At 49.8% G+C, this 22,363-nt stretch overlaps 1 protein-coding gene across 9 annotated transcripts in view; it reads right to left on the bottom strand.

The window, feature by feature from the left end:
• Window positions 1–22,363, bottom strand: part of WDFY3 (WD repeat and FYVE domain containing 3) — a 300,170-nt gene that overhangs the window by 9,670 nt on the left and 268,137 nt on the right. For all 9 annotated transcript variants that reach the window (XM_029076970.2, XM_029076971.2, XM_029076964.2 and 6 more), the window contains 10 exons: window positions 20,453–20,573; window positions 18,825–18,910; window positions 17,656–17,736; window positions 16,251–16,305; window positions 15,380–15,499; window positions 13,472–13,589; window positions 11,444–11,550; window positions 9,703–9,856; window positions 2,329–2,420; window positions 1,290–1,502 (listed from right to left, as the gene is read on the bottom strand). In XM_029076970.2, coding sequence (XP_028932803.1) covers window positions 1,290–1,502; window positions 2,329–2,420; window positions 9,703–9,856; window positions 11,444–11,550; window positions 13,472–13,589; window positions 15,380–15,499; window positions 16,251–16,305; window positions 17,656–17,736; window positions 18,825–18,910; window positions 20,453–20,573 — 1,147 coding nt within the window. The remainder of the gene's footprint in view (window positions 1–1,289; window positions 1,503–2,328; window positions 2,421–9,702; window positions 9,857–11,443; window positions 11,551–13,471; window positions 13,590–15,379; window positions 15,500–16,250; window positions 16,306–17,655; window positions 17,737–18,824; window positions 18,911–20,452; window positions 20,574–22,363) is intronic.

Below are 22,363 nucleotides of genomic sequence, written 5' to 3'. Positions count from 1 at the left end.
AGTGGGGCACAGGTATCGAATCCCCATTTTATATTTTAGACTGTAAACTCACTGTGGGCAGGGGACGTGTCTGCTAATGCTGCTGCACTGTACTCTCCCAACCGCTTAATACAGTGCTCTGCACATAGAAAGCGCTCAATAAATACCGTCGACCGAATGGAAACTGGGGCACGGAGAAGAGAAGGGACTTGGCCGAGTCCCACAGCAGACGGGTGGCAGAGCTGGGAGTCTGACTCCCAGGTCTGGGCTCTTTCCACTAGGCCCTCCTGCTTCTTCTGAGAGTTGAGCTTTCGTTCGGGCAGGTAGGTGGGGAGACCTGGGTTCCGGCCCTGTTTGGTCCCAGCCCCTCTAGGGGACTTTACGCCAATTTCCTCTGCCTGATCTTTGCAAGGGGCTCCCTGGGATTCCCTAGGCATCGCTCAACCGTCAACGGAGGCTTAAGTTCTCAGGTTCCCCCACTAAGGTCGTGGGTTCTACTCCCGGCTCCGCCACTTGTCTGCTCTGTGTTCTTGGGTAAGTCACTTCACTTCTCTGTGCCTTAGTTCCCTCTTCTGGAAAATGGAGAGTGGGACTGTGAGCCCCGTGTCGGACAGGGACTGTATCCAACCCGGTCTGCTTGCATCCAACCCAGCGCTTAGTACAGGGCATGGCACATGGTAAGCATTCAACGAATACCACACGTTACTGTTATTGTCGTTAAGCCTGGAGATGAGACCCACATCCACTGCCTCACACAATCAACCAGTGGTATTTATTGAGCACTAACTGCGGACAGAGCTCTGTCCTAAACACTTGGGAGGGGGCAACACAATAGAATCAGTAGATCTGATCCCTGCCCTAAGGAGCTTACAGTCTCCCGCTGGGGACAGATCTGGCTCACCTTACCCAACACTTCCGACTGCCCTCGTTGAACCCCACCTCCAAGGAAAAGAATAATTATTATAATTACGGTATCCGTTGAGCGCTCACTCTGTACCCGGCATTGCACTAAGTGCCGGAGTGGTTCCAAGCAAATCGGGTTGGACACAGTCCCCGTCCCAAATGGGGCTCACGGTCTCAATCCCCATTCTACAGGTGAGGGAACTGAGGGCCAGAGAAGAAAAGCGACCTGCCCGAAGTCACACGGCAGACAAGTGGCGGAGTCGGGATCGGCACCCGTAACCTTCCGACTCCCAGGCCCACGCTTTCTCCACTAAGCCACGCCGCTTCCCAGGACGAAACTGGCACCCTCCTCACCTGCCCCGGGATCTGCCCAGAGTTACCGATGAAGCTGGCGGCGTCCTTCTCACCTGCTTTGGGATCTGCCCGAAGTTATTGATGAAGCCGATGGTGGCGGTCTCCTTCAGCGGGTCATTGATGTTGTAGATGTCCACCTGACCCTCGTAGAAGAGATGATGGAAGACGTTGACGGCTTCTACCGCGGCCGGGCCCTGCTGCTTGTAGCCAAAGATCAGGTCGATCCACTCGTGCAGGTGGGTGCTCACGTAATCACACTCCAGGGCCTGCGGGTTCAGAAACAGACTTTAGCCCCGCCGTGGCTTCGGCCCCTGGGTGGTCCCGCTGAGCGGCTGAAGACTCTGACGGGACCCGAGACAGAGGCTGGCCTTTGGGCACGAGATACTCGAGAATGTGGAAGACCCCACCGGCTGCCTCTCGCCTTGACCCCTGCTCCCGGCCTTCCCAAAGGAAAGGAACAGAGACCGGCCGACGGCATGCTTCCCCACGGCCCCACGTGGACGTGAGGCTGGCGCCTGGGTGGGACAAGTGATGGGCTGACCACCCCCCGGCCCCGTCCTTTTTTTTTAAATGCTATCTGTTAAGCTCACTACGTGCCAGGCACTGAACTAAGCGCTAGGGTAGATACGGGCTAATTAGGTTGGACACAGTCCCCGTCTCACATGGGGCTCGGGGTCAATCTCCCGATTTCCAGATGAGGCAACTGAGGTCCGGAGAAGGAAAGCGACTCGGCCAAGGTCACACAGCAGACAAGTGGCCGAGCCGGGATTAGGGCCCAGGTCCTTCTGACTCCCGGGCCTGTCATCTATCCGTTCCCTTGGCCGGCCTCCCGTGTTCCCAAGTGAATTCGATTTACACCAGTCTGAGCATCCGTATTTGTTACTCTCCCAAGTGCTGAGAACAGTGCTCTACGCGCAGTGTGCGCTCAATAAATACAAATGATTAAGACAGGGGCCAGCAGCTGCTGAGATTATGGTATTCGGTCACAGTTCTACTTCCTGGGAGGAGAGCCCCTGAGACAGACAACGGGAGCGAGACAGATCCCGAGCTGCCCGGTCAGCGCGCAAACCCGGCCGGCCCCGGCCCCGTTACCTCACGATGGACGCGGATGAATTCTCGGGGATCGCCTTTGGCCCACGGCGGCAGGATCACGTCGCCGAGCTTGGTGCCGTTCTGCTTGCTCCCTAGACGACGGGATTCAGAGCCGTGAACGTCCGGACCCGGGGGAGCCGGGAGGGCAGCGGCCCGGCTCGGGGACGCTCAGCCTAGGGACCGGACGCAGCTGGACACGCACCCAGCGTGCCTTAGGGAAGGGGGCAACAAGGCCAGAAGACCCAACTGTCTCCAACTGTCAGTCTGGGGATTCTGGGCTCGGGTTTAGATGTTTTACAGACTGAGAGCCCTCCCTTCTCCTCTCTCCCCTCCTCTCCTCCGACTGTTGGCCCAGAACACTAAGGAGCAATAATACTACTACTAATAATGATAATAATAACAATAATACTAACTGTGGTATTTGTTAAGCACTTACGATGTGCTGAGCATCGTTCTATGCGCTGCTGGGGTGGAAACAAGCAAATCAGGTTGGACACGGTCCCTGTCCCACGCGGGGCTCAGAGTCTCAAGCCCCATTTTATAGATGAGGTAACTAGGCCCAGAGAAGTGACTTGCCCAAGGTCACATGGCAGACACGTGGCAGAGCTGGGATTAGAAGTAGAGTGGCTCAGTGGAAAGAGCCTGGGCTTGGGAGTCAGAAGTCATGGGTTCAAATCCCGGCTCTGCCACTTGTCAGCTGTGTGACTGTGGCCAAGTTACTTAACTTCTCTGGGCCTCGGTTACCAAAATGTGAGCCCCACGTGGGACAATCTGATCACCCTGTATCTACCCCAGTGCTTAGAACAGTGCTCTGCACGGAGTAAGCCCTTAACAAATACCGTAATTATTATTAAATGATAACTGTGGGCTGTGGTAACTGCTTACTATGAGCTAAGCCCAGAGGTACATAGGAGACTGGATCAGGGACTGCGTCCGACCTGATTAGCTCGTATCTATCCCAGAGCTTAGTACCGTGTTTAACAAACAGCATTAAAAAGGAGGGATTGGCACCCAGTAAGCTCTGAAACACCATACCTATTATTACATCACCAACATCGTGAAGGCTTACGATGAATATTAAATTAAAAACAATACCCATTTCACACACTGAACCGCCCAATCACTCTAAAACCATGACGAGAGCCGTGTTCGGCGAGACCTTTCGTAGAAAAGCAAATTGAACAACACAAGCCATCTGTGTCAAAAGACTTCTTGTTCGAACGATCCTTCAAGAGTCGGGGGCCCCTTTGATCAGAAGGTGGTTTTTTTGGGGTAATAATGAGCGTTAATGTTGTCAAAAATAATATACCCCGGCCTGGACAAACAAAGACACCTTTAATGGTTCCAGATGTCGACTTCGGGGGCCCCGGCCCCCCGGCTTGGAACAGCAGTCGGCCGCGTACAAACACGTTAAAGAGAAATATGCTCGGGAGACTCGTTTGCACATTTCTGATCACGTGGCGCTTGCCATGTCCAGAAAACGAAAACTAGAGACTGATTCTTTCACTTCAGTCATTTTTTCCTGACCCCGCCTGACCGTGGGGTTCTAAGACTCAGAAATCAGTTTTCCTGATCAAAGGGAAATACGCACTCAAAACACTAGTGAAGAAAAAACACACAGACACACCGGACACTTATACACTCACAAAAAGCTCATTCACGCTTGCTGGCTCAGACGACGGCTGGTTGAGGCCAGGGAACGAGTCTACCACCCCTGTAATACTGTCCTCTCCTGGGTGGTTACTACAGTGCTCTGCTCGCAGTAAGTGCTCGATAAATACCATTGATGGTTAAAGATGGAAGAACATGGGCTTCAATCTCGTGAGGCTTTGAAATGTGTTCCTCAGAGGAACCGCAAAGCAGCCTGGTCTAGTTGATAGGGCGGGTGACAGAAGGACTTCAAGTCCTGACTCTGTCACTGTCACAGTGCCTGGCACATAGTAAGCACTTAACAAATACCATTATTATTATTATTATTATTATTTGGGGAGAAGGGGAGCCTGGTACCACACTTCCTGATTCTTCTTGGGCCTCAGTTCCCTCACCTGTAAAACGGGGATTAAGACCGTGAGCCCCACGTGGGACATGGACTGTTTCCACCTTTACCTTGTATCTACCCCGGCGCTTAGAACAGTGCCTGGGATATAGAAAGCACTGAACAAATACCACTAAAAAAAACCCCAAAGCCATGGAAGATGACAACAGGGAGGATTGTGGATATTAACGCTCATAATAGCTGTGATATTTATTAAGCGCTCACTATGCGCCAGACACAAAATAATCAGGTTGGGTAGTGTCCGTTCAAAATGGGGCTCACAGTCTAAGAAGGGGGGCGACAATAGGTATTTAACCCCCATTTTACATAAGCAGCGTGGCCTAGTAGATAGAGAACGGGCCTGGGAGTCAGAAGGACCTGGGTTCTAATGCCGGCTCCACCACTTGTCTGCTGTGTGACCTTGGGCAAGTCACTTCTCTGGGCCTCAGTTCCCTCATCTGTAAAATGGAGATTAAGATTGTGAGACCCGTTTGGGACAGGGACTGTGTCCAACCTGATTTGCTTGCATCCAGCCCAGCGCTTAGTACAGTGCCTGGCACACAGTAAACACTTAAATACCACCATCATGATTATTAATAATAATAATAATAATGTTGGTATTTGTTAAGCGCTTACTATGTGCTGAGCACTGTTCTAAGCGCTGGGGTAGACATAGGGGAATCAGGTTGTCCCACGTGGGGCTCACAGTCTTGATCCCCATTTTACAGATGAGGGAACTGAGGCACAGAGAAGTTAAGTGACTTGCCCACAGTCACACAGCCGACAAGTGGCAGAGCTGGGATTCGAACTCATGAGCCCTGACTCCAAAGCCCGTGCTCTTTCCACTGCGCCACGCTGCTTCTCTGACTCCCGGCCCGGGTTCTTTCCACTAGGCCACACTGCTTCCCATCTCTTACCAGATCTAGTTTATAGACAAGCATCCCTCTCCCATTTTCATGAGCTTCCTCGCTTTTTCCCGAGCAGGAGACAAGATGCCCAGGTGATCGACCTTCCTAAATCCGGCCGCCTATCCCGGAATTCCACCCCACACGCTGTCTCTCCGCAAGGGTCGCCTGTCGTTCAAGGTGGGGCGTGAGGAGCTTCTCAACCCAGGCCTCAACGTTCTTTGTGAATAACGGCCCTGTTCCACACGCCACGTTTCACGCTAGGGAATGTCTGGAAGTAGGCAGCTTCCCCTCGGACGAGTCACCCACTCACCCTAGCCGGAGAGCAGTCTTTCGGTGAAACAAGAGACCCGAGCCAAACCAAATCGTATTGCAGAGTCGGAAAGGATCTTTAAAGGACTCGATCGCCTCACCCCCTCCTACCTCCCCTCACTGCTTTCCTACTACAGCCCTCACATTTCACTTCTCTAATGCCAACCTACTCACTGTGCCTCGATTTTCTTCTCTCTCGCCACCGACCTCTTGCCCCCATTCTGTCTCCGGCCTCTCATGTCTAATGGACGATCACTCTCCCCACCTTTAAAGCCTTATTGAACGCTCATCTCCTCCAAGAGGTCTTCCCTAAGTCTCTTCTCCCTTCTCCCTCTCCCTTCTGCACCGCCCTTGAACTTGGATTTGCTCTCTTTTATTCACACCACCACCTCCACAGTACTTAGGACCATAACGTATTTATTTATATTACTGTCAATCTCCCCCTCTACACTGTAAACTGATCGTGGGCGGGGAATGTGTCCACCAACTCTGTTATACCGTACTCTCCCAAGAGCTCAGTAAAGTGCTCTGCATCCAGTAAGGGCTCAAGAAATAATAATAATAATGATAGTGATGACGGCATTTGTTAAGCGCTTACTATGTGCCAAGCACCGACTGATTGACAGCATTTGAATTTTTCCATCTTCGTTTTGGACTTTTCAGTTGCGCAGAAACAATGGGACAAGTGAGAGGTGGGTCACTGAGGGTCAGAAAGCAAAGGAGCCGCTAACGGGCAGTGGGGCTTCGTGGGCCAGTGTGTCCCAAAGCCCTGGGACTCTGTTACACTGTCCTTCCCTAAGCGCTTAGAACAGTGCCCTGCACACAGTAAGTGCTCAATAAACACGACCGATGGATTAATCCATCGATCGGTGTGGCCAAATGGATAGATCCCGGGCCTGGGAGTCAAGGACCTGGGTGCCAATCCCAGCTCTGCCACTTGTGTGCTGTATGACCTCGGGCACGTCACTCTGTTTCTCTGGGCCTCAGTTCCTCATTTGTAAAATGGGATATGGACGGTGTCCAACCTGATTAGCTTGTGTCTATTACCTGAGTGCTTAGTATAGTTCCTAGCACACAGTGTTTAACAGATAACAGAAAAAGTAAAAAAGAGGTCATACGGCGCCTTCCACAACTATCTCTAGGTCCTGAAGAGAAGGGTTACAAGATGATTGCTCTCCACCTCTAGAGGGGTGCAGGGAGAAGAATGCTCTAGGCGCCCCTTTCCAGAGGCAGGGGGATTCATCTCTCCTAACTGCCTGGTTGAAGATTTCCAACCCAGTTCGAGTTCTGGGGACGATTAGGATATCCACCTGGATTTTTATTTCAGCTAGGAAATAAAGAAGACTACCGGGGAGGTTTCATGTTATTTTACCGGATAGAACTGACTGCTAGTGACTGAAATCATATACATTATGGTATTGATTAAGCAGTTACTATGACCCAATCCCTGTGTGACCATGGGGAAAAAGTCTAGGAGTCTCTATCCTTCTATATAGACCGAAAATAATGTGTTATTAATGGTAAGTGCTTACTCTGTGCCAAGCACTTCACTAAGCGCTGGGGCAGACACAAGATAATCAAGTCAGAAACAGTCCCTGTTTCACATCGGGCTCATGGTCCTACGTAGGAGAGCCCGGGTATCGGTCGATCAAACTATTGCTCTACCTATCGCTCCATCTAGCTATCTAGCTACCTATCTAGCTACCTAGCTAATAATTACGGTATTTGTTAAGTGCTTCCTATGTGTCGGGCACTGTTCTAAGCGCCATCTATCTCTATATAACCTGTCTGAAGGTTGCTGTCCTCCATATTTGAAGATGATGCTACTGATCAATCAGTGAAATTTATTGCGCACTTACTCTGTGCAGAGCACTAAACACTTGTGGGGAGGTTCTCCTCCGGCTGACAGTCCCCCTACCATTCTGCCCCACAAAGACTGTCCCGTGCTGAGCTGGGCACTGGCCGTGTGCCGTGCCTGGTGCTGGTTTTCATTTTTGAGTGGCTTCTGGTCCCACCGTCTCGAAAAATGACTATTGATTTTTTTTTATGGTTTTTGTCAAGTGTTGACTATGGTGCCAGGCACTGTACTATAATTTTATTTATTTGTATTAATGTCCATCTCCCCGCCTCTAGACTGTAAGCTCGTTGTGGGTAGGAAATGTCACTGTTTATTATTGCATTGAACTTTCCCAAGTGCTTAGGACAGTACTCTGCACACAGTAAGCGCTCAATAAATACAACTGATTGAATGAATGAATGAAGCGCTGGGGTAAGATGTTGGCATTTATTAAGCGCTTACTATGTGCAGACCACTGTTCTAAGCGCTGGGGTAGATACAGGGTAATCAGGTTGTCCCCCATGAGGCTCACAGTTAATCCCCATTTTAATAATAATAATAATAATGTTGGCATTTGTTAAGCGCTTACTATGTGCCGAGCACCGTTCTAAGCGCTGGGGTAGACACAGGGGAATCAGGATGTCCCACTTGGGGCTCACAGTCTTAATCCCCATTTTACAGATGAGGTAACTGAGGCACAGAGAAGCGAAGTGACTTGCCCACAGCCACACAGCTGACAAGTGGCAGAGCTGGGATTCGAACTCATGACTTCTGACTCCAAAGCCCGTGCTCTTTCCACTGAGCCACGCTGCTTCTCTCATTTTACAGATGAGGTAACTGAGGCACAGAGAAGTTAAGTGACTTGCCCACAGTCACATAGCTGACAAGTGGCAGAGCCGGGAGTCGAACCCATGACCTCTAACTCCGAAGCCCAGGCTCTTTTCACTGAGCCATGCTGCTTCCCCCAAGCTGATATCCAAGCTAATCAGGTTGGACACAGCCGTGACCCACGTGGGGCTGCGAGTCTTAATCCCCATTTTCCAGATGAGGGAACTGAGGCACAGAGCAAGCAAGTGGCTTACTCAGGGTAACACAGCAGATGAGTAATGGAGCTGACACTAGAACCCTTCTGACTTCCAGGCCTGGGCCCTATCCAGTATGTCACACTGCTTCAGTTTGGAGCAGAGGCATCTCCCTAAATCTAAGCTTTGATCTGCAGAGGTCAGATGACTCCCGGTCTAGCACGAACTCCTTGGGTAAGTTACTCTTCCACTCCAAGGGACAGTGCCCTGAAGTTCCTGGGCAAGGCTAGGTGCTAAAGCAAAATGATTAGGACGGGGAAGCCCTCCCGACCCAATTTAACAGATGTCTGTGGCCTATTCTTTTTTTAAGAAATGGTATTTGTTAAGCATCTACTAAGTGTCTGGTTTTTGGTTTTGAGTGGCCTCTGAAAATGACTCGTGGCAGGCACTGTATTGAGCACTGGGATAGACCCAAGTTGACCAGGTTGGACACAGTCCATGTCCCACTTGGGGCTCGCATTCTTAATCCCCATTTTACAGATGGCAGAACCGAGGCCCACAAGCGAAGTGACTTCCCCTCAGGTCACAGAGCAGACAAGTGGCAGCGCCGGGATTAGAACCCAGGTCCTTCTGACTTCCAGGCCCATGCTCAAGATAAGGCTTATTCACATCCGCTTTCCTGACACTGAATGAGCTCTGTGTTCAGAGGTCTGTCTCAGATCGAATCAGAGTTGCTTAGGCAGTCACTCCAGGGCCTTCTGGATCATTCGTTCATTCTTTCAATCATATTTACTGAGTGCTAACTGTGTGCGGAGCACTGTACTAAGCACTTGGGAAAGTACAATATAACAGTAAACACACAAACTCCCTGCCCTCCACGAGCTTACAGTCTAGAGAGGGAGGCAGACATTAATAGAAATAAAGAAATTACAGATAGGTACATAGGTGCTGCGGGGCTGGGAGCGGGGATGAATAAAGGGAGCCGGTCAGGACGACGCAGAAGCGAGCGGGAGAAGAGGAATCAGGGAAGGCCTCTTGGAGGAGACGTGCCTTGACCGAGAGCCCACAGTCGAGCCCTGTTCGTCCCTTCCCTCTCTCTGTGGCTGGAAGACACCTCTGGGAGGCCAATCCGAAGCCCCGGGTCTGACCGTCGCCACGGAACGAGGGCAAGGGGAGAGGAAAATAAACGTCCCTTCCCTCCTTTCCCGGCTTTCCCCGCCCTGCCGTCGCCCCCAAGAGCCAGCTGGGGAGACGCGCACGTACCTAGATCAAAGTTGTTGGAGTTGAGCAGGAACTCCGGGAGGTAGAAGAACTCCGGGATGAGCTCTTTCACATCTGCCATGTTGTGCTTTGATGCGGAATACCAGGCCTCGCGCACACTGTGAAACATTCGGTCCGCCAGGTCAAAGTGGCCACCCTGTGGGACAGAGGGAGAGAGGGAGGGAGAGAGAGCGCAAGAGTCAGCTCCTTACCCCACACAACCCGCCGTGGTACAACAGAGGCTTCCCAGAAACCTCTGTGTCCGCCAGTTCGGTGGCGTTTCGCCTGCCACCCTCCGCGGCCCAAGCAGAGAAAATAAACACTCGGCCGAGGAAGAGAAAAATAAGCTCCTTTCTTTAGGCCGGCGCCCCTCCCCGGCTCCCTCGAGGGCCACTCCGTTTCTTCTCCGAGAGAGTTGTGTGGACCCAAAGTGCGAACACAAAGCAGCTTGAAAAATCAGGCCTCCAAATATTAGTCTTTTTGGAGGAGGGAGAAGGGAGAGGCGGGTGGTTGAACTACTGGCCTGGAGAGTCTGAGCGTTCCGAGACCTTCAGACGGTCACCGTCTAAGAAAATATTGAACAAAAAAAGCCAGGAGCTCCTCATTTCAGTTCTTGGCTGCTGGAGAACATCCCGGCCTATATAAATATTTGGGTGATTGGATGTTCAACCTGCTACACGCTCAAACACATTTAGGTCTTCCAGAGAGGTGGTGGGTTTTTTGGGGGAAAGAGACCCCTGTAACTCTGCTCGCTGAATCAGGGCTGGTTTTCTGAGGTGTAACCAAAGATCAATTGTCTCCGGGTCATTTGATCTCCTTAACCGACCAATGGTATTTATTGAGTGCTTACTAAGTGCAGAGCATTCATTCGTTCATTCGAGAGTATTTACTGAGCGCTTACTATGTGCAGAGCGTTGTACTAAGCGCTTGGAATGTACAAATCCGTAACAGATAGAGACAGTCCCTGCCCTGTGACGGGCTTACAGGCTAATCGGGGGAGACGGACAGACAAGAACAATAGCAGTAGTACAGAGCACTGTACTAAGCGATTGAAAATGTACTATTCAAGAGAATTAGCAGACACTTTCCTCGCCCACAACGGCTCTGCACGTAGTAAGCGCTCAATAAATACGATTGAATGAAATACGATCGAATGAACTTACAGTCTAGAGGCAGGGAGACAGACGTCGATATGAATAAATAATTTATAATATATACATTAAACATACGTACCTAAGGGCTGTGGGGTCAGGATGGGGTGAATACCAAATGTCACAGACCCAAGCGCGTAGATGGCAGCCGGGAAAAAGAGGGCTTAAGCGGGGAAGGCCTCTTGGAAGAGATGTGATCCTGGTGTCGCTACCGGAGTTTTCCCGTGCCTCTTCTTGCTTATAATTAATACTAATATTACTACTGCTAATAATGATAATAATAATTATGGTACTTCTTTAAGTGCCTACTACATGCCAAGCACTGTTCTAAGCGTTGAGATAGATGCATGTTAATCAGGTTGGAGAGTCCCTGTCCCACATTGGGCTCACACTCTCAATCCCCAGTTTACACCTGAGGTAACTGAGGCTCAGAGAAATGAAGTGACGTGCCCAAGGACATGCAGAGGAGCCAGGATTAGAACCCAGGTCCTTCTGATTCCCACGCTTGTGCTCCGTCCACTAAGCCACGCTACTTCTCCAACGGGTTTCCCCCACCGGGCCCAGAGCTTGTCCCGCGGGTGACTCCCGCTTACCTGTAGCCGCAGGAATATCTGGGTAAAGGGCTCCATCCGGACCAGATAAGAGGCCACTATCATTGCGGATGAGTAATGGGTCCCATAATGGTAGGCCGGCGTCTCTCCTGGGAAGACAGGTTTGGGCATAAATGAAAGGGAAATAGGAGCGGGAAAACAAGGTGTCAACTGCGACACTTTAACTAGCTGGGCGACTGTGATGACCGAGACGACAGAGAAACCGCTAAGCTGAGCATTTATGGCTTTTGCTGTCGTGGTACGAAACCCAGCCAACTTTTACGACTTGACACCGCTCTGCCTTACTTAGGTTTTGGCAGTAATTTCCCTCCCCCGCGTATAATTCAGTGGCCGTTTCCCCCTCCCCCCCACCGCATGCTTAGCGATCTCATTAATTCAATCATATTCACTGAGCGCTGTGTGCAGATCACCGTTCTAAGTGCTTGGAAAGTACAATTCGGCGACAAATAGAGACAATCCCTGCCCACAGCGGGCTCATGTTTTGAGATTTCTTGAAAGTACTACCACCTAACGGCTACCTTGCCTTCTGCTAAAGCACACTATTAACCAAGACCCACTTTCAATTACGTGCCATTCCTGGATCAGGACTCAGATACTTCTCCGAACTGTTGCCTATGGATTTTTCCAAAGGTTTTTTTTCCTTTTCTGTTATTTTATTATATTCTGTTTCTGGCCAAAAGTCCATCCGCAGAGATAAGGTGAGAGCGAGAATGGTAGCAAGCTTGGGATTTGTAGTCAATTATTTTGAAAGCCTGGGTAAGAGCATTTTAAGGGGGTGAGAAGTGCCTTGAGATTCTAAGGTCGAACTGAAAGTGTTGGAGAGAAGACCACCTGGCAGAAGGGGTTTGGCTTCTGTCACAGACCGCTGTAATGTTCAAGGAGAAATTTCTCTGAAATGGCCCTACCCTGGCCAGTAATTGTAGCTCTTGTTATCGTGGTATTGATTACAATTACGGCCAGTCAATTTGGGGAGGTTTTGGGATATCCAACTGGAGCCGCGCGTAGTAAACACCCCCCAATCTGACTGGGTAGTTTCCTGAGAAACGGCATCTAGTAAAAATAATGATAGGAGTAATTATGGTATTCATTGAGGGCTTATTATGTGCCAAGCACCGGGGCAGATACGAGGTAATCAGGTTAGACACGATCCCTGCCTCAAGTGGGTTTCACAGTCTTAATCCCCATTCCACAGATGAGGTAACTGAGGCATAGAGAAGTGAAGTGACTTGCCCCAGGTCACACAGCAGACAAGAGGTGGAACTGGTAACAGAACCCACGTCCTCTGACTCCCAAGCCCGTGCTCTGGCCACCAGGCCGTGCCGCTTCTCATCTGAGATTCAGACTCCCCGCAACCCCCGACTAATTATAGGAACTGTCATAAGACCCGTCAGCCCGGTCTCCGGCGCCGAGGAGGAAACCTGTCCTCCTGGATCCGCCCCCGGGGCCGGCAGCCCGGTGGGACCTAGGGAGACACACCTTCGCCGAAGCCACTGCCAACTCTCCACCGTCACCGCTCACGGGGGCCGCGGTGCCCGCTCCCCAGAGCAGAAGAGCCCCCTGAGTCCGACCACCACACAGGGAGGAGGGATGCTCGATGGCTTCCTCTTCCCAAACCAATGACAGAGCTTCTCCTGGGCCATTTCCAAAAGCAGCCAAGCACTGCGGGACACCTCTGCTCAACCGAATGACTTGGACCACTCTCGTTGTAAATATTTCTTTTCATGTGGCCTCTCCCCATTTGAGGACAAGTTCCTTACGGGCGGGAAACGCGTCACTGTGTTGTTCTGGACTGCCCAAGCGGGCTTTCAATGAATGCTCTAATGACAATCAATGATATTTATTGAGGGCTATCTGCAGAGCACTGTACTAAGTGCTCGGGACAGTACGACACAATTAGTGGGCTCGTGCCCTGCCCATAATGAGCTTACAGTCTAGAGAGCATTACTACTATTAATGGTCTTCTTTGCTGCTATTTCAATTGGGGGCGTGGAGGGTGAGCCCCTTACTCACCGTTAGGGTCCTCCCAGTCTTTGTACCGCTTCTTATACTGAGCTAATCGTTCGTCCGTTTGGGCTCCCATTGGCTTGGCCAGGTTCCTGAACGTCTTCGGGTTAGTAAGGTCCACTTCCTACAACACACACGAGACACATCCTAAATCTCAGGCCCTTTTAGAACACACGGATCTGTCCCAGAATTGTTCTGTCCGGGGTTGTCACTCACACAGAGTCATTAGGCTCTCAGAGGGTAAAAGGTACTGGACTGTTAATAAGAACAATAATAACAATAATAATAATAGTATCTGTTAAGCGCTTTCAATGTGCCAGGCACCTGTACTAGGCACCGGGGCGGATACAGGCAAATCGAGTTTGGACAGAGTCCCTGTTGCTCACAGTTTCAATCCCCATTTTACAGATGAGGTAACTGAGGCACAGAGAAGTGACGTGCCCAAGGTCAAACCGCAGACAAATGCCAGAGCCGGGATTAGAACCCATGACCTTCTGATCTCCAGTCCCGTACTCTATCCACTAGGCCATGAGTTCAGTGGTTGGCCCCACGGTGAACTCTTCCTGCTGTGGGCTTGTTACCCTCCTGAACACTAGCAATGCTTCCTTAACCAAGGCGGAAGATCCAGGTTGGGATCATTTAATTCCGCCCTTCCCCCCGCAACACTTCACCCCCAGCTCCTTCTCCTTGGCTTGTCTTTGGTGCGCCTCTCTGCCACTTAGAAGCAAAAGGAGAAGGGGCAGACAAAATTCACTTAACCTCATGTCCTGAGTCTCATACTGGTCTGGACTTTCCACCGAACTATCCGGGCATATTAATGATGATAACTGTGGCATTTGCTGAGCGCTTACTATGTGCCAACCGCTCTACTAAGCGCTGGGGTGGATACAAGGTCAGCTGGTCCCACACGTAGCTCACAGTCTAAGTAAGAAGGACCACAGGCTTCGAATCCCCCATTTTAGGGAAGTAAAGTCACTCGCCCAAGGTCACGCAGAAGAGAAGCGGCGGGGCCGGGACTAGAGACCAAGTCCTCTGTTCTTTCCATCTGGCCACGCTGCTTCTCGCCTGCCTTCGGACTATCAGGGAATAATCTTTTCCCCAAAATAACATTCGCTCCCATATGCAAGGCCACAGTTCGGTGCGGGGTTAGTCTATCACTATTGGCTTGAAAGGGGCAGGGATGACCTCTAACTTCCTCTTTGGTCATTTCTCTGCCGACTACTAGGAAACTGAGGCTAAGACCACCGTGGGAAATGACACGCCCAGGGTTTAACCACAGTTGTAGCTGAAGAAATGCCGTGTTCTTAATGTGCTGTGAATTCTGGGGGAAATTAATCTGGCTATTCTAATTTCTACCTGTACAAGGGCACCCGCAGCTTTTCCTGGTAGTTGAGGGTGCCCTGAATTGGGGTGCTATAATAAAATAATAATGAAGGCATTTTTTAAGCACTTACTATGTGCCACGCACTGTTCTAAATGCTGATCCTCTGCTTAGTCGGAAAGCTGCCCTCCCCCACTCTCAGCAGCACAGAGTGATGGAACTCAAAGAAAACCAGATCAGCCTCCGAGCCACGCTGAAGACAAGGCTCGGAGGCTAGAAGCAGTGCGGTCTAGTGGAAAGAGCACGCGCCTGGGAGTCAGAGGACATGGGTTCTAATCCCGGCTCTGCTCCTTGTCTGCTCGGCCTCAGTGACCTTGGGCAAGTCACTTGACTTCTCCGGGCCTCAGTTCCCTCATCTGAAAATGGGGATGACGACTCTGAGCACCACTGTGGGTCATGGACTGTCCCACCTGATTATCCTTGTATCTACCCCAGTGCTTAGTAAAGTGCCTGGCACATAGGAAGCGCTTAACAAATACTTTAGAAAAAAAAAAAAGACATGCACAGCCTCTTGGGAGGCTTTTGAGATCTACCTCCGAGTCATAGTCTGCGAGGATCCACGGGAAGACAGGATACTGCATGAGGTCGTTGTAGGATCTGCCCGCCAAAGTGTTCAAGTGCATCAGGTACTGGAAATTGCTGATTTCTCCTCGCTTGACAAAAAACCAGAGACACGAACTGTAAACTCATTGTGGGCGGGGAACACATCTGTTTACTGTTCTACTGGGTTCTCCCAAGGGCCTAGTACGATGCTCTGCACATGGTAAGCGCCCAATAAATACGACTGAATGAATGAACGACCATTCACCCTGGGACAGCGGGCCAGAGCTGAGCCCAAGGCAGAATAGAACAAGGCGGTCTAGTGTGGTCCCCGGTCATGGTCCTCCTCCTCTCCCCTCCCCACCCCATCCTCTGCTCCTCCCCCTCTCCCCTTCCCCTCCCCTCAGCACTGTGCTCATTTGTATAAATTATTTATTACCCATTTATTTTGTTAATGAGGTGTACATCCCCTTGATTCTACGTGTCGTGATAATGTTGTCTTGTTTTTGTTTCGTTCTATTTCGCTCTGGCGTCTGTCTCCCCCGATTACACTGTGAGCCCGTCGTGGGGCAGGGATTGTCTCTATCTGTTGCCGAACTGCACATTCCAAGCGCTTAGTACAGTGCTCTGCACATAGTAAGCACTCAATAAATACTATTGAATGAATGGATGTTTCCCCTATCAACCAAGAAACAGCAGAATCCTCTCCACTGTAGAAATAGCCCCTCCCCATCCCCACCAGGGGATATTACCCAGGTTGTAGCTGTTCAATTGTGATTAAACCCTTCTTTTGGTGGATGCATCTCTGCATGGTTTTTCATCATTCACTTTTAAGACAACCCCATTCATTTTCACTTGTCTTACCTCCCACCTCTGGGTCACAGACTTCTCTCCTACCAAAGTGCTGAGCAATCCGGACCTAAGAGACAGACACGAGACGAATCCAAGCATTTGGCATTGAAGAACACCCAGGTGAACCCTCCCTATTCCGAATGAGCCGCTCAGTGCAGAGTTCTTAATACTGATGGGAAATGGGCTTTTGACATATGAAGCAGCCTAGTGGTTTAAAGCACCAGCCTTGGAGTCAGAGGACCTGGGTTCTAACCCTAACTCTGCCACTGGCCTGCTGCATGACCTCAGGCAAGTCGCTTAACTTCTCAGGGCCTCAGTTTCTTCAATTGCTAAGGGGATTCATTACCTGTTCTTTCTCCAACTTAGACTGCGAGCCCCATGCGGGATAGGGACTGAATCTGGCCTGATTGACTTGTATCTTAGAAAAGCGTTCCGCACACAGTCACCTCTCAATAAATACCATCGATTGATTCACTGAGCAACTACTTTGTGCAGAACATCTAACTTGAGAGCTTGGGAGAATATGGCAGAGTTAGCAGACACAATTTCTCCCCTGAAGGTTTCCCATTTTGAACCAAATTTAGAGGTGCTCTCCTTAAATGGATCAAACGTCCCTGCAGTGTGGGAGAACCTCTGAGTTCTACATTTCCATAGACTAAATCATTTTAACAAATTTATAATCATCTTAGGCTGAGTGTCTCCATCACTGATAACAATAATAATACTTCATAATGTTATCAATAACAATAGTAATAAAAAGGTATTCTTTAAGTGCTTATTATGCTGTGCTAAGCAATGACGTAGATATCAGACCCACTTCCTGTCCCACAAGGGTCTCCATTTTACAGATAAAACTGATGCCAGAATAGTCAAGAGACTCAGCTAAAGTCACACTTTAGACAAGCAGTGGAGCCGGAACTAATAATCATAATAATTATTATGGTACTGTTAAGCGCTTACTGTGTGCCAACCACTGTTCTAAGCACTGGGGTGGATACAAGTTATCATGCTATTTAAGCGCTTACAAAGTGCCAAGCACTCTTCTAAGCGCTGGGGTAGTTAAAAGGTAATCAGCTTGTCCCGCGTGGGGCTCACAGTCTTAATCCCCATTTTACTGAGGAAGTAACTGAGGCACAGAGAAGTTAAGTGGCTTGCCCAGGGTCACACAGCTGTCCAGTGGTGGAGTCGGAATTAAAACCCAGGTCCTTCTGACTCCCAGGCCCGGGCTCTAGCCACTAAGCCACGCTGCTTCTGTAACTAGAACCTGGGGCTCCTGACTCTCAGCGCTGTGCTATTTCCACTAGGCCACACTGCCTCTCTAGTCAACCACCCTCCTTTCTTCTTTTAAAACCTATCAGAAGGCAGCAGGTTATCAGGCAATAATTGGATGGGACTCTCAGAAGCGAGGCGCACCTACCCTTGTTCCACACTGGTGTTCGGTCGCTGTCCGGACACCGACTCCGAACTGTCGGTCAGCGACGGCACCACGGCCAGAAACCTGGGGAGAGGGGAAAAACGACTGACTTATTTATCCACACTCGAGGCCGACATCTGGTGAGCCAAAGACAGAGGAGGATCCGGGTCTTGACCGTGGTTCGTGCCGGAATTTAAAGTCGAAATCTCGCTGCCGAAGAACAGGTTCGAGTTCGTGCTATCCCCCTAGTTCTCTTTGGACAGGAGGTCCAAGAAAAGAGCTTCATTAGAAGGGGCTGGGGCCACCTCCCCTTTCTAAACCCTCGGCTCGTTGTGCGCAGGGGATGTGTCCGCTTACTGTTCTGTTGTATTCTCTCAAGTGCTTGGTACGGTGCTCTGCACACGGCAAGCTCTCAATAAATACGATCGAATGAATGAATGAATGAATGCTTTGTCGCTGGTCTCTGGAGTCCTGGAAGGGCTCAAACTCCTTCAAGAGGCCCGATGCAAACATCGTCTGGGCCTTTTTGGGCTGAGTGTATTTGAGTAGAATGATCTTTCAGTAGAAGAGTTTGGTTTCCAGCCTACTCTTTAGAGCACGCCTAATTTTAAGTGTCAGCTTAAAGGGGATGGAAACATACATCAGTGTACCTGAGCTTTGGCTCTCCAGTGGGCGAAGAAATGGCTTCCCTCTGGTCCTCCCCACACCCAGGCCGGGGAAACCAATGCTCCTGACTAGATTGAGAGAGCAATCCATGCTCTCGACTCCTCGGGTAACCCTCCCTCACCCCCGAGTGCTGCCCCAGTAGTAGCCTCAATGTGCCAGTGCCTAAGGGGAGGGAAAGGAACGCAGGGAGAGAGTCACTGGCACCTGCTCTGGCAAGGCCGAAATGACGATCTTCTCCGCATCTGTGTCCTGAGCCCCCACCCCTTTGGGAAAAGCCAAGAGGACGAGGGAATCCAGGCTTCTACCGAGTGGCCAGCCGCCGGCACGAGCTGTACAGAAGAGCCACGGTAGAAAATAAAGGTTCTCTTCACACGGGATTATTCACTCATCTAGGTGGCAAAGCCTCGGTGGGTTTGTTTCCTTAGGGCGGTTTTGCCCAGTCCCTACTGGCTCTACCCCCACCCCGCTTGAGCAGAAATCGCTTCGAGGGGACAACTCGACCTGACCTTTGATAGACTTTGTTCCGAACTCCTTTCTGAAAAGCGAGAAGGTAATTCCGTCCGTCTCCTGAGAAAACCTCGACAGCGATTGGCTGCAAAGACAAAAGAGTGAGGCGTAACAATAAGGGAACTTTCACAACTACATGGGGGAGGCATTGATGTGTTCCTCATTACAAGTTTCAGAATCGATAAGCTAGTGCCTAATTATCACGAACCCGCTCTGCCGCTCATCTGCTGTGTGACTTTGGGCAAGTCACTTAACTTCTCTGGGCTTCAGTTGACTCATCTACAAAATTTGGAGAATACCTATTCTCTCTCCTACTTAGACTGTGAGCCACATGTGGGACCTGATTATCTTATATCTACCCTAGAACTTAGTTTAGCGCTCGATACACAGTGAGCACTTGACAAATACCAACATTTGATTATAATTATTATTGCTATTAATACTAATGACCCTCAACAGACTATGCTCTTAGGTCAACACTCAGTTCTAACAAAAGCTTGTTAATGGCCTTCCATAAAACCTACTAGTGGCTTTTTAGTTTGATTTTATTTTTATGGTATTCCTTAAGCAATTACTATGGGGCGGGCACTGTACTAAGCGTTGAGGTAGATACAAGCTAATCGAGTTGGACACAATTAATGTCCCCACATGGAGCTGAAAGCCTTAACCCCCATTTTACAGATGATGGAACTGAGACACAGAGAAGTTAAGTGACTTGACCAAGGTCACGCACGAACAAGTGGCAGAGAGAGGATTATAACCCAGGTCCTTGCGGCTCCTGGCCCATGCTCTATCTGCTCTTTCAGTGTCTCCCATCTCGGGTCGCTGGAAAGAGCTAAGACTTTAAAACTGGACTGAATGGAATTCTCAAATCCTATCTTTCCAACCACTTAGCTCTCCACCAGCCTGCCTGCCACTCCCAAGCTCCATCCTGGCCTTAGTGTGGCCTAGCAGAAAAAGCATGGGCTTGGGAGTCAGAGGATATTCACTCAATCATTCAATCATCTTTACTGAGCACTCACTGTGGGCAAATCACTGTATTAAGCGCTTGGGAGAGTACAATATAACACAAACAGACACATTCCCGCCCACGACGAGCTCACGGTCTAGACTGACATAAATATAAATAAATAGATTAAAAAAATGAAGGACCCGGGTCCTAATCCTGGCACTGCCACTTGTCTGCTGTGTGACCTTTGGCAAGTCACTTCACTTTTCGGGCACTGTTTCCTCACCTGTAAAATGGGGACTCAGTACCTGTCCTCCTTCCTACTAGGGCTGCGGACCGCAGGTGGGACAGGGACTGTGTCCAATATGATTAACTTGTATCCCCCCCCCCCCAAGTGCTAAGAACAGTGCTTGACATGTAGTTAGTGTTTAACAAATATCATCTTCATCATCATCATCTTTATTATTCCCCACCTACACTTTCTACCCACGCTTCTGGATGAAAGAGTTGGCCCTCATAAGGACAGCATGAATACCTGTTCTCGTTGCACCCAAGAGATAACTCACCCACGGTTTCCTCTTTGGGGTGCTGCCAAATGATGGGGAAAACTTAAACACGACGAGATGAGCTTACTGTGTATGAGGGGGTGAAAGTCTCCATTACTAAAAGCTGACCCACCTGTAGTAGATACCTCCTTTTGTGTACTTCCTTGATGTCCTCATATGCAAATATGCTGCACGTCCTCTTGAGCTGGCTGGGACCCTGTCTGGCACCTCTGGGAATGATAGGCTCATGCATGCTGTGGGAATTTAAAAAAAAAAGAAAAGAAGGATGAATAAACTGTGATCAGAGCAAGAGGTGGCACTAAAGAATGCTTGAAAGATTTGCTGAGAGGGAAGCAAACAATAAGAATTCAGATACTCCTGGATGAATCCATCTTTGGACAAAGCAGACAACTCTGCCGCTGGGAGTAATTCAGGAAAAAGGGCTTCCGCAGCCCAGAGCCCTGATTCAGTCCCACTCGAAGAGCCCACGGGGACCGAATCAGGGTTTGCTGCGGGCAGGGACTGTGTCTATTATATTGCTATATTGTACTCTCCCAAGTGCTCAGTACAGTGTTCTGCATACAGTACTAAGGATATGGGAGAGAACAACAGAACAATAAACGGACAAATTCCCTGCCCACAACGAGCTTACAGTCTAGAGGACAAGCTTGACTGCCTGACTGACTGAGCACCATCTTCACTCCCTGCAGGTCTTTCCGGTCACCCACGGAGTGAGGTTCGGGCGTTCGGCGTTCCGATCCAACGGCTGATCAACTCTTCAGGCCCTGGTCAACTCTTCAGACCCCCGGAAGCACCTCTGGGGGCATTTCAGGTGGAGTGACGGCTGGAAGGAGCCGTGGGCTCAAGGGAGGGATTTTATAGACGGGGAGACATGGGCACGCTTGAAAGCAGTGGGGAAGGAGCCACTGAAAAGAGAGTGGTTGAAGATGGTGGTTGGGAAGGAAAGAAGGGAAGGGGCTATGGCTTTGATAAGGTAATGAAGGATAGGGTCAAAAGCACAGGTGGAGACGGCAGAATCTGAGAATTTGACGGTAGAATATCCTCTTGAGATACTGCTGGGAAGGATGGGAGAATTAAATGAGGGGGCTGGAAGAGGAGACTGTAAAAGATGAGAGGAGATTTTAAGGAGACCATGCCTAATAATTTCAATTTTACCAACCAGGTATGTGGCCAGGTCACTAGGGGAAAGAGACTGTCCTAGTGGAAAGAGCACAGGCACTGGGGTCAGAGGACCTGGGTTCTAAACCTTCCACCACCTACCAGCTGTGTGACTAACTTCACCGTGCCCAGAGAAGCAGCGTGGCTCAGTGGAAAGAGCCCGGGCTTGGGAGTCAGGGGTCGTGGGTTCGAATCCCGGCTCTGCCACCTGTCAGTTGTGTGACTGTGGGCAAGTCACTTTACTTCTCTGTGCCTCAGTTCCCTCATCTGTAAAATGGGGATGAAGACTGTGAGCCTCACGCGGGACAACCTGATTACCCTGTATCTACCTCAACGCTTAGAACAGTGCTCTGCACATAGTAAGCGCTTAACAAATACCAACATTATTATTATTAAGTCACTTTTTTTAAAAATAGTATTTGTTGAGCACTACTTACGTGTCAGGCACTGTACTAAGTGCTGGGAAAGATAGAAACTAACCAGGCTAGATACATTCCACACCCCGCATAGGGCTCACAGTACTAATCCCCATTTCACAGATGAGGTAACTGAGGCCCAGAGAAGTTAAGTGACTTGCCCAGGGTCACATAGCAGACAAGTGGTGATGCCAGAATTAGAACCCAGGTCCTTCTGACTCCCAGGCCTGTGCTCTATCCACTAGGCCATTTATGCTGCTGTTTCTATGCCTCAGTTTCCTCATCTGTTAAATGGGGATTAAACCCTACTCCTTTTATCTACCCCGGTGCTTAGTACAGTGTTTGCTACATAGTAAACGCTTAATAAATACCACCATTATCAGATATGGGGTGTTTGTGAGGGTGGAGTTAAAAATCTGAAATAGCTGTCAGACTGAGTCTGAACTGAT

The sequence above is a fragment of the Ornithorhynchus anatinus genome, chromosome 12 (assembly GCF_004115215.2).
Source record: "Ornithorhynchus anatinus isolate Pmale09 chromosome 12, mOrnAna1.pri.v4, whole genome shotgun sequence".
In the NCBI taxonomy this organism is placed as follows: Eukaryota; Metazoa; Chordata; class Mammalia; order Monotremata; family Ornithorhynchidae; genus Ornithorhynchus; species Ornithorhynchus anatinus.
This window is presented reverse-complemented; position numbering and strand designations above follow the sequence as displayed.